The sequence below is a fragment of the Lycorma delicatula genome, chromosome 1 (assembly GCF_047948215.1).
Source record: "Lycorma delicatula isolate Av1 chromosome 1, ASM4794821v1, whole genome shotgun sequence".
NCBI lineage: Eukaryota > Metazoa > Arthropoda > Insecta > Hemiptera > Fulgoridae > Lycorma > Lycorma delicatula.
In genome coordinates this window covers 54,611,704-54,624,709 of record NC_134455.1, presented here as the reverse complement: position 1 = coordinate 54,624,709, position 13,006 = coordinate 54,611,704, and the positions used below count along the sequence as shown (strand labels likewise).

General features: G+C 33.3%; 1 protein-coding gene across 1 annotated transcript in view; it reads left to right on the top strand.

The window, feature by feature from the left end:
- Positions 1-11,990: 11,990 nt before the first annotated feature.
- bwa (alkaline ceramidase) overlaps positions 11,991-13,006 on the top strand; it is a 74,925-nt gene continuing 73,909 nt past the window's right edge. Inside the window, exon 1 of the mRNA XM_075354823.1 lies at positions 11,991-12,265. Coding sequence (XP_075210938.1) covers positions 12,166-12,265 — 100 coding nt within the window. The 5' untranslated portion in view covers positions 11,991-12,165. The remainder of the gene's footprint in view (positions 12,266-13,006) is intronic.

Sequence of the window (13,006 nt, the reverse complement as noted above, 5' to 3'; positions counted from 1 at the left end):
TACTCTAACGAGCTGCCCAGTATTTCTTCATCCGTTCAGATCTTGCTTTCTTTTCTTCATCCGTTCAGATCTTGCTTTCTTTTCTTCATCCGTAAACACCCTCTTCGTTGTATTTTGTCTTTTGTTTAAATCTAATGCTTTTATCTTTTAGCTTTGTAATTTTTCCAGTTTTATTCTGTAGGTCAGTCAGGGAAATTCCCAATTCTTTCATATCTTCTCTAATTTCTTTGATCCATCCTACTTCTAGCTTTTAGAACCAGAGCTTTTCATTGATATTTCTTGACAGTCTTGTTTCCGGTGTCCTTATGAGATGACCAAAGAAAGAGATTCTTTTTTTCCGCATAGTATCAGTAACAGGCTCTATTTCTCGATACACCACCTCATTTGGCACAATCCACCATTGGCCTTCTTTTTGGTGTTTTTTATTGATACACGTTCTGACAATTCTCCTCTCTATTTTCAGAATTTTTTCAATTCGGTTTTTCTGAGTGATTTTGAAAAGGGTCTCGCTTCCGTAGGTGACTTCTGGCTGTACTACAGTTTTATAATGTTTAAGTTTTGTTTTAGCAGAAAGGCATTTTTTGTTATATGTTGACCAAGTTAATTTTGGGATTTAATCATTTTATTTGTCCTGTTTTGCCATGTCACTTTTTCATTTAAATTATAAGTTATTATTTCCCCTAGATATTTAAATTGTTTTACTATTTTTATTTTCTGATTGTTTACCGTAATGTGCTCTATTACCAGAGGATCTATGGCCATTAGTTCAGTTTTTTCGAAAGAAATATGAAGCCCTATCTTTTGTGCTAGGTTTTGAAGGCTCATGATTTGTGTTTTGACTTCTTGAATATTATTTGCTAAAAGAGCGAGGTCATCTGCAAATCCTAGGCAATTTAGTGTGATGGAGTTTTTCTTAGTACCCATTTTTATATTTTTGGGATTTATTTCATACCATTTTCTCATGACAAATTCGAGGGCGCAGTTAAAAAGGAGTGGTGAGAGGCCGTCTCCTTGCCTCAATCCAGTTTTTATGTAGAAGGGTTGAGAGAGTTCAGCTCTGAATTTCACTCTGGACTGGGTATTGGTTAAAGTTAATTTTATCATGTTTACGAGTTTAGGGTGAAGGCCCAGGTTTCTCAGAATATTCAGCATGGATGGTCGGTGTATACAATCATATAGGCCCTTTTAAAGTCGACGAAGGTGATTATTAGTTGTTTTTTCTGTCTTTTATATAAGTCCATCATAAGTTTTAGGGATATTATTTGCTCCGGGCAACCTCTCCATGGCCTAAATCCCCCTTGGTATTCCCCAAGTTCCAGTTCAAGTTGGTCTTTGCATCTGTTGTATATGATTCTCGACAGGGTTTTGTATGTGCAATCCAGGAGAGATATGCCTCTGTAGTTTTCCGGATTAGTTTTATCCCCTTTTTTATGTAATGGACGAATGAGGGCTGTGGTCCAGTGTTTTGGAAGTTTTTCTTCGTTCCATATTTTCACGAGGCATAGATGTAGGGAAGTTTTGACTGAATAAACTGATGAGTGTTTCCAGAGTTCTGCGAAAAGCTGGTCTTCTCCGCTTGCTTTGTAGTTTTTTATTTCATTTAAGGCTGCGAGAACTTCTTGAATTGTTGGCGGGTTGATATTTACTGATGAAGTTTTAACTGGAGTTTCAGTGTCAATCTCAAAAAGCTCTGGGGGGTCGTCACAGTTGAGTCTATTGAAGGTTTCTGCCAAAATTCCAGCATTTTCTTTATTGGTGTGGGCCATATTTCCTTTTTTTCCTCTCAGCATAAGGGTGGGTGGTTCATATCTTTGAAGAGCCTGACCAAAAATTTTATAATAGTCTCGGAAGTTAGTTTTCTTGGAACTTTCTTCTATTTGCTGAATCAAGTTTTTTTGGGCTTGTCGTTTGGTTCCTCTTATAATTTTCTGAGTTATTTTCCTTTGTTTGGTGAATTCATGGTTAGATTCTTCAGTTTTCTGGGTTTGGTGGTTGATCCAAGCCCGGTGTCGGTCTTTGACTGCTTTGTCACATTCTTCATTCCACCATTGGTGTTTTTTTCTTGGGTTTATAGGGGCTAGTTCTTCAGCTATTTCTTTCAGTTGGGATGTCAGTTCTTTTAAATTATTAGTTAATTTGATTTTTTTTGTTGTTTCTTCAAAGATGGCATTGTTTATTAATTTATGTGGATCATAAGCTCTTTTGTTTTTAGGTTGGGATTTTTTCTTTTTATGCGGGGTGAATTTTATTTTAACTTTAATTAAGTAATGGTCCGATCCAGTATCTGTTCCTCTCAAGACTTTTACATTATAAATCTCCTTGTGATAATTCCGGTCCATGCAAACATGATCGAGTTGCCATTCCCCTTTTTTCCAATCTGGGTGTTTCCAAGTCTTCAATTTGTTTGGTTTTCTCATAAAATAGGTGGATTTTGAGATCATATGGTTTCTGCAAAATTCGACAAGTCTTTGGCCGTTCTTGTTAGTTTTCTTTTGGGCAGGCCATTTTCCGATAATATCACAATATCTTCGTTCTTTACCAAGTTGGGCATTAAAGTCCCCTATTAAAATCTTGGTGTGGGTCTTATTTATGTTGTTTGCAGTTTGGTCAAGAAGTTCCCAGAATTTGTCCATCTCTTCTCTATCTTTTTTAAGATTGTTTTTGTCATTGGTGGGAGCATGGACATTTATTATGGTGTAGAATTTATTGGCTGATTTTAGGGTTAAGGTTGAAATCCTGGGGGAGTAAGACTTAAATTCTACGACTGAGTCAATTATTTTAAGATTGATTGCAAATCCTGTTCCGAACTGTGGGCAATTCTTCATCACACGTTTCCTGGGTATTCCTTTGTAAATTCTGTAACCCTGAGATTCAAACGGCTCTCGATCGGTGTTTCTCATTTCTTGAAGTCCTGCGATTAGGATATTTTGTTTGTCCATTATGTCTGTTAGAGTTTTTAGTTTGCCGGGTTGAGTTAGAGAATTAATGTTGTGAGTGGCAATGTAGTTTATTTGCTTGTGTCTTATCCTCAATTTTGAAGTTGTGTTGTTTTTGGGTGTTTCCAAACGCTCCGATTCATTGTTATCTTTTAAGCAGCTGCCCACCGGATCCGAGTGCAGCCTTCTCTGGTATTTACCAGACGGTGGATTTTTTCTTAAAAGACCTTCCATATTTGACTTTCAAAGGCAAGTCAGCCTTGGGTGGGAATAAATTCCCGAGTTACAACTCGGGATGTGATCCAGAGAGGTGATTCCGATTTAGTTCACCAGTAGAAATCTCCAAGTTTCTAACTGGTTATCCAGATGAACCAACGTGGAGGCGCAAACCGATTTTCTTAATTGAGATTTTAACTATGGAGAAAGTTTAAATCGGTTCAGGAATCATTTCATCCTAAGCTTCATTAATAGGTATATAAATTGGTATGGTATATTGTCAATGTTAGGCCATATTGTTGAAAACAAGGACAATTATAATTCTAGAAACGTACATAATATTATAGAGATTATTAAATGGCCAGATATTATAAAGGTGCAATGTCGGATATAATCTTTCTTTTTCTGTTTAGCTTCTGGAACCATAGTAAGGGTAAGGATGAACCATATACCATAGTAAGGATGAATGAGGATGATGTAAATCAAATGTAGGCTTGTACAGTCTCAGGTCGACTGTTCCTGTGATGTGTGGTTAATTGAAGCCCAATTACCAAAGAACAAAGATATCCGTGTAAAAGTAACTGCCTTCATTAGGATATGAACCTTAGAACTCTCGACTTCAAAATCAGCTGAATTGCGATGAAAAGTTCACCACTAGACCAACCAAAGGCTTTGGGTTACCAAAGGTAATCTGGAAAATTATAAGCTATTACAAGTAGCTGCTGTTAATTTTCATAAGTTTCCAATGGAATTAAGATTCATTGCCATACAGTAAATTAAAATTGAAATTGAAAAAACGGCTAGTATTGTTTCAATATTTTGTAAGAGTTCACTGAACAGTGAAGTAATTGATTCCATACATCTCCTTTAAATGTCTTTCATAACATATAAAAATCTGATATAGCAAGACTTTAATAAATATTCTAGTTTAATATAATAATATTGTGTCTTTGATAGGATTTCTGCAATTTGAAATGTGTAAATAGTATCCTCTACTAGGATGCATCTGGTGACCAGACAGCTCTGTCCTAAATAAAACATATGTTTTGGAACAATAGTTTGTAAGGATTAGATGCAGATTGTCTAACTACAGCTTCAGTTAATTGCTCCTTGAAAAATTCATTGTTTGTGAATGTTAATATAGCTAACCCATTTAACCTGTTTTTTTCACGAGTGGTGCTTCTTAGCCTTGCTCTAATTTGATGAAGAGAGTTAAATGAATGGTCAATAGTACTTGTGCAGGGCTGTTAAAGCAACATCAGCAGAGCCCTTATAATAGTTATTAAACGATTCGCTCATTTTTAAAACCTCATTTGGATTTGTCTGCTGAAAACTGACTTATAAAGATGATATGATGGAATCCTAGTAAGGAGTTATTAGAAACCTCCAAAATTCTGATGGATTTCTGGCTGAATGGTAGCTTTTATGCTTCTGTTGGATAGCAGGGTAAGTTGTGGTTATACCAACATTCAATTGCATTGCAATGTTGCCTGCTTCTTTTAAAACAGCAGTCATCATTCTATGCATCTTCCTGATGAACTCATAGCATGTCAAAAATAGTTTCATTATGCTAGTTAGCTTTGACTATGTCAATTCTCTACAACGAAGTGCATTTGCTACAGATCCAGTATAGAGGAATAATTAGCAATTAATGCTTCTGACACAATAAATGAAGATCTGCATACATTTAATAATCTTTCTTCTTAATACTGCATTTTCCTCTTCAGCTAAGGTCGTCTCTACTGCATTAACAATCTAAACGAAGTGATACTTAAAAACATCAGACGTATTTCTCTCACCACCTAGTCTCAATTTAGGAATGCTAGCAATAAGCTTGCATTGTAAAACAGACTTGGAAGAAAATGAGTGATTATCTCCTTGATAATTCCAATGTAATTTCAAATTTTTTGGATAACTTTAAGTTGTTCACGACAAAGTTAAGCTTGAGAGAAAAACAATGAATAGAAGGCTTTTTTGTATCAAGATCGCCTGCACACCTCTTTCCCAGATATGGTGGAACATCTGTCAAAGTCTAACGCTACACACTTATCAGGATTCAATTTTTGTCACAAAATCTTCAATACTCAAAGCATTAAGTCCTTCAAGCTCGAGAAAGCCTAAAGAATCTTCTTTGTATTCGTTTACCTTTTCATTAAAGAAATGTAATCCAATAGACAGCTATTATTTGCCAGAAATATCCACGGTTTTTTCAGCCAGATTACTGTAAACGCAATCTTTTTTAATCCTTATGACGATGGGTTCACCGATTTTTGCGCCACATAGACCAGTTATTGAATTTTCATGCAGTCTCAAAATGGTCTTTTAGTTGTGAATCACCTGCTTCGATGTGTAAATTGAAGTCAATAAGTACGCCTTCATCCAAATTTTTAGCAGAACTAAATCATAGAGAGGAAAAAAGCATGCATGAAACAATTGAGGACAGTATATTTTTCGTTTTTTCTATTAATTTTCGTGAAGTTGGATGTCCACTGGAACGCCTCCATGAATAATTCCGCAGGTTCCAATGTGATGTCCCGGAATTGTACATTTGCTTTTCAATAATCGTGCACGTCCTTGAAAGGTCTGATGGAAAAAGAACCCCAACTACCTTTCATCGTTCTGGCTGATGGCGAAAATTGCACAGAATATCTACAGAAAGTACCTTTGAGTAAAGCTAGCCTTGGTGAATATTCGTCTGACTTTACATTTAAGCTGTTGGGAATCTGCCGCAAAATCGTAGTTCTTCGAAGGTACCCAGACATTTTCCAAGAGACGTTTTTTCTTATCAACCGGCATAGTACTCTCCAGGCCGAATCACGAATCTTCCAATATCATCTTCATGACAACTGTCGTCTTTAGTTTCACTTTCACAATATTGCACATTGGTTTGAACCGTATAAAAAACCCCCGCAGTCGCAGCGTTTGAACCAGAGTATGGTTGCACGTCCATGTCCTCATCCTCACCGCTGCTGTTGGTAATTTTTTTTGTTTAAATTCTTTTTTGTATTCAGTTGTTTTAAATTCGTGTTAAAAAAAATAAATCAATTTACCAAACATTGATATGGAAGCGGACGTTGCAACTCGCTGCATTGATTTGACAAGGAGATTCTAACAAACATTTTTGTCAAAATTGAGTACTGTACGGTATAAGACTATGCTAGTTAAGAGTAATTCAAAAATATTATTATCATAACATTAAGAACCTACGGAAGAATCATCAAAGAAAGTTTATCAGACATTTTTTAAAAACTACTTTTTTGTAATCGGAGACTCCAAAACGAATATTTCCATATATCTATATCATGATCATAAATGTTTTCCTTTAAACTAGAAACGAGCCGATTTTACTGATATAATAACCGAGCAGTTGCCAAAAGCATTATTAGTAATTAGGCTACGTTTTAAATTATTTTTAATTGTTCATCAAAAGTAATGATTATTTAGAAGAACTTAAAGATTATAAACTTAAATACGAAACTCTATTTTATGTTGAAAGACCTAGAAGAATCCCTAGTGGCATAACACTTGCAAGCATAGAAATATAACCAAAAAATTAAGAATAACAAATTTTAAGTTAAATGCTTTTAAAGAGTCGTGTTTATTTATTTAGGGTACATACATTGCAAGTTATTTTTTTTGACATGTTTAATTTAAAATATATATTATATTATATTTTTGAATTCTGTTAATTTGTTCTTGTTTTCTTTCTTCAGTTCATTTTATTTCTGGTCTTTTGGCTTTCTCTGGGAGTCTACCGTTTTTTATAAATTTTCTCAATTGATCTCGGTCTTGTATTGTGTTTTCGTTTAATTTTTTAATGTCTTTATCGACTTCCGAGAACAATGTGAATTTAGTTTTTACTGCATTAAATCGATGAAAGATTTGTTTTGTAAGTCTTTTTGGATCCATTCTGAACAAACAGCCGTAAAATTGTAACCTTTTTCTTATTGTGTTATAGATTTTATCTATGTTCTGTAAATTTCGTTTTCGCTTTTGAGTTTATGTATTTCGTTTTTAAAGTTTGTGCCATAAATGTTTCTTAGGATTCATTTTTCCACTTTGAAAATTTCTTTATTTGAAAATGTTTGGAGACATTCGGCTGCGTGCAGGGCTTCGGGTAAAATGACTGTGTTGTAGTGTTTTAGTTTATTCTTATAAGATATTTTCTTGACCCTTTCTCTTATTGCTTCTTTTTATAAAACGTTATGGGTTGTGATTTCACGGAGGTATTTACATTTTGACAAAGAACTTTTTACGATAAATAATTATTCAGTAATAACAATAAATATATATATATATATATATATATATATATATATATATATATATATATATATATATATATATATATATATATATATATATGAAAAAATATCAGAAGTTATTAATGAAATTTTATGTATTTTTCATTTTAAAAAAATGTGTAATGTAATTTAATAGGCGTACAAGGAAGTCATTTATTGTTCATATCAGATTTGTTTTTGTATTAAGCAAGAAATATTTATAAGTACGCTAAATATATTTAAAGAATTTGTCTGAGATTAAACAAAACAATAAACTTTGGATTTCTTGATTTATTGTCTATTTTTATTTTGTTTTTTCCTTTATCGTTTGTGAACCACTGCGTTTTTTTAAAGGAGATATGTAATCCTACTTTATTTGTGCATTCATTTATTTTTTGTATTTTAGTTTGTGCTTCTTGATTGTTTTTAACGAATATGGCAATATAATCTGCAAATGTTAGCAGTAGTGTGTATTTTAGGACATTTGTTTCTAATAAATAGGGTGTTTGCGATGTTCAGTTTCTCAAGTTCTTGGTCCATTCTCTGATCACTTTTTCCAGTAATTGAACAAGACTGGGAACAGTCCATCATCCTGTCTCACTCCAGTTTTAATTTCAAAATGGTCGGAAAGTTTGCCAAAGAACTTAACTTTGGATTTTGTGTTTGTTACGAGTTTGCTGTATTAAGCTTATTGTTCTCGCGTATATTTTGAATTCTTCGAGCGTTTTAAAGAGACATTCGCGGTGTATGGAGTAGTATGCTTTTTTGAAGTCGACGAAAACAGATATTATTTTGAGGTTTCTTATTTTGGGATATTGTATAATCTGCTTAAGGTTAAAAATTTGTTCTGCGCAGCTTCGGCCTGGTTTGAAGCCGCCTTGGTATTCCCCAAGTTCTTTTTCTATTGTGGGTTGTCAAGTAGAGTTTTGGATTTTCATTGCAAAAAGAAAACTTCGCAAACAGAAAACTCAAATAACGTACGAATTCATTAATACACACACACACACACACACACACACACGTGCGCGCGCGCGCGCACACACACAAAATTAACTAACACGCCACACATTGCAGAAGGAAACAACTGTACCATTCGTACTGGGACACGCCCAGAATTTAACTGAATCAGTTTATTGAAAATTAAAAGTAAACATTAATATTGAATATTAGTCAACAATACGAAAAAAATTACATAACATTCTATGAATACGTATAAAATGACTAAGCTATTAATAAATTATTATAATTTGTAGGCTATAGGCGTATTATTTAAAGATGATGTTTATTGTTATAAACATCATCAGCAATACCAATACCCATTACTACTGTATATAAATATAACTCAAATGGAATATTTTGATAGCCTTTATTTGTATAAAGTGGTCATTTATTTTATCACTCACTTGATGGAGGGAGTGTGATTATAATCGTTTAATAATTAATAGATTCCTTTGTACGAAGTAAAGGAAGTATTCTGATCGCGAAAAATTTCGGTTTGCAGATTTCAACGGAAATATACATTTTGACCATCCCTGAATCCATTTTGACTAGTTTCGGTGTGATGTTTGTACGTACGTACGTATGTATTTCGCACAAATCAAAAACAATTAGCTATAGAATATTGAAATTTTGGATTTAGGACTGTTGTAACATTTAGTTGTGTACCTCCCCTTTTGATTGCAATCTACTGTACCAAAAGTGTCCAAAAAATCCAAAAAAATTGGATTTTGGACTTTTTCTTTACTGCAGTAATAAGCCCTTATTGACAGCTTTTCAGCGATATATCACAAATGGTACTTATTTTCATTGGTTCCAGAGTTGTGGCCAAATGAAATTTTAATTAATTAATTATATGGTCTTACAAGGGGATGGCACATCGGTTCGAATCAGGTTTCATCTCCTTTTTTTTAACTGTATTTTTAATTTAAATATATTATTTATTAATAACTATTAACCTCTGATTGTAAAAAAAAATTTACGATAAATAATTATTCAGTAATAACAATAAGAAAAACATAATAAATATATATATATATATATATATATATATATATATATATATAAAATAGTTATTGATGAAATTTTATGTATTTTTCATTTAAAAAAAATGTGTAAATGTAATTTATAAGCGTATAAGGAAGTCATTTATTGTCGACATCAGATTTGTTTTTGTATTGTATATAGCAAGAAATATTTATAAGTACGCTAAATATATTTAAAGAATTTGTCTGAGATTAAACATAACAATAAATTTTAATTGTGGAAATAATTTTTGTTATTTATGAAAATAGTTAAATACCACTTTATTGCAGAACATTCGGTTTCTGAATGAGACCAATGTTACGAGAAAAGAGTAATAACTTACATAGCGCCTGTGCACCGAACAAACAAGGTTTTATTTTCATCGTACGCAGTATACTTATTAATTAAGTAATATTATTCATGTTATAACATCTATTGTCCTTAAAATTAGATATGTTGCTTTTGTGTAGTGGAGAAAAGTATTAGTTTGTTGAACATGGTGAAAGCTGAATGAAAGTATTAACAGTCCACCCACCAGTGTACAAGGTATGTTCAAAAAGTAACGCGAATTTTGAAATTTCGCGGGTTGTATTCGTCAGATTCTCGGAATTTTTTTCGTTTTGTATTGGTAAACATGTCTGAAAAGTATCTTTACATTTTTAGCTATATTGGATGTTTAGTCTGTTATCAGCTGTCAAAAGGATAACACGTGTTTTGGTACAATCAGCGAGATTTTAATTGTGTAAATAATGGATCAGCGAATTTTATTAAATTTTGCTATAAGAATGGAATAAAGTGTAGAAATGTTTTTAAAAATGTTAAATATTGCTTTTGGTGAGTCTGCCATGAGTAAAGCAAGGGTTTACGAGTGGTACAAACGTTTCCAAGAAGAAGTTACGTGAAGACGAATGTGACGAGCGCCCCGCACGCCCCAGCACATCAAAAACCGATGAAAACGTGGAAAAAGTGAAATAAATGATTATGAATGATCGCCAAATCACAATCAGTGAAGTCCCTGATAATGTTGGGATATCAGTCGGCTAATGCCATGAAATTTTTTCGGATTTTTGGGTATGAAGCGTCTGACAACAAAATTTGTTCCAAAATTGTTGAATTTCAAACAAAAACAGCGGCGAATGGAAGGTGCTCAGGAGTCGCTAAATGAAGTCAACAACAATACAGAACTGCTGAAACGTGTCACATAAGTGATGAAACATGAGTTTATGGATATGATGTCGAAACTAAGGCTCAATCGTCCCAGTGAAGGCATTCTGGATCACCAAGACCGAAAAAAGCTCGACAAGTACGGTCGAATGTGAAGGTTATACTCACCGTGTTCTTCGATTTTAATGGCATAGTGCATCGTGAGTTCTTGCTACAAGGTCTAACGATCAATAAGGGGTGTTAACTATAAGTTCAACACCGTTTACGTGAAGCAATCCGAATAAACGCCCGGATTTGTGGTGAAACAATTCATGGATTTTGTATGACGATAATGAGCTTGCTCACACTTCATTGCTTGTTCGTCAGTTTTTAGCCAAAAACAACACTAATGATATCCCAGACGCCATATTCGCCAGACATGGCTCCGTGTGACTTTTTTCTATTCCCAAAAATAAAGAGAAACTTAAAGGACTGTCATTTTACAAGCATAGTTGAGATTAAAAGCGAATAGCTGAAAGAGCTACACTATTCCAACGATGGAGTTCCAGAAGTGTTTCGGGGATTGGAAAAAGCGCGGCATAAGTATATAAGATCTAATGGGGTCTGTTTTGAAGTGGATAATATTAATTTAGATGAATAAATAAAATTATTTCCAAAAAACTTATTATGGTTACTTTTTGAACACACCTCGTATATCAATAAATAATAAGATACGACAAAAATGCGTGGGAATTTTAGAAAATCTGTTGATGCTTCCAAAGTTGAAATAAGTCTTTATTAAACTAAACGTAACGCCACTTTGTTTATGTTGACATCTCAATAGCACAATCGTCAGTAATCATAGGCTCAAAATCACCAATATAAATTTTTAATAGTTTATTACAATGATATGAGAAAAATGAATAACCATTGAAAAAATGTTCTATTAATTGTTGCTAGAGAGAAGGATGATGAATACATTTATTATTGCGTAAATGAGTACCTATATTATTAAAGTTTAACTTAATCAGTTATCCCATTTCGTAGTCCGTTATAAAGTGAAAGACACAGTAAATTGGAGGTACTCTTAGAAGATCACCGATTAGCAGATCCGCATTCATCCTCTGAAGTAATACCTTACGGTGGTTTCGGAGGCTAAACAGAAAGAGAAAGATTAGAATATGGCCCCAGTTCATTTAGTGTATTTATTATGTACATTACAAGCTACCCGCGGCATGCAATATGTGAGTTGAAACAAAAAATATAATTTCAAATTGTAAGTTTATCATTGTTGACAAATGATTCGTTCATTACAGATTTATAATCAACGTATTCCTTATGTGTTGTGGTTTGCGTGGAATAGTATATTTTGTGTTATTGAGATTGCAGGAGAACAGACGCCTCAATGCAGCCACCTGAAACAAATAAAATAATTATCACGTATCACGGTGTTATTTGTTGGGAATAAGAGCGGTGTGTATATGAGACAGTTTTGTGTATACGTTGTGTTGTGAATGTAGGTTAAAGCGAATGCGGGATGCGAGGTTCTGACTGCAGTAAAAATTATGGCACCGATATTAGAAAATGGGTATTGGGGAAAACCTACTGCTACGATAGATTGGTGTGAAAACAATTATGAAGTTAGTTTCTACATTGCTGAAATGTGTGAGTCTTGATTTTTTTTAACCTAAACTTAGCTTGTTTGGAAGCATTCGTCACTGAAACTAGTAAATTTTTTTACGTTTAGTTTTTCATAAATATATAATGAGTATGAAAGATGAAGAAATTTAATCTGTTTAAAAGTATCATTATCAAACTTCGGTTATTGTTAAATATGTTTGGATTTTGGTTTGTTGAACTATCACCAACATAACCCTGGTCATTCTCAACTGAAGTTCGAGCATTTTAAAACTTTAATTTGTATAACTCTGATATTTACTTTCCTGAAGACCTACTTAATGTTGCGTATTATTTTTCTTTAGGTCCAGCCAAATATTTGGCGTAACTATGGAATAACACTTTTCAAAGCATTTCATCATTATGCACAAAATAAAAGTGCGACATGGACCTATTACACTAACACCCTTAATGACTACTGGTCAACAACTAATGTGCTCTATGAGGTTTAAAAAAAAATATGCTTCCATATGAGATGTTGAAAAACTCTTTCAGGTTTTGCTGCTTGCATTCAAATAAAAAAAAAATATAGATAGTTTTTAAACAGTTGTTTAGATTATTTAAAATATCTTACTGTAATTTAGATTATAATTCATATAGCCGGTCAGAGCCCAACAACTCACCTTAAAAGGCTTTTTTGTGTCTCATACTTGCACTGAGCCTATGAGATCAACTCTAATTGAAAGAGATGCAGCATATTACAAGCTCAGATTCTATATCTGAGTGAAG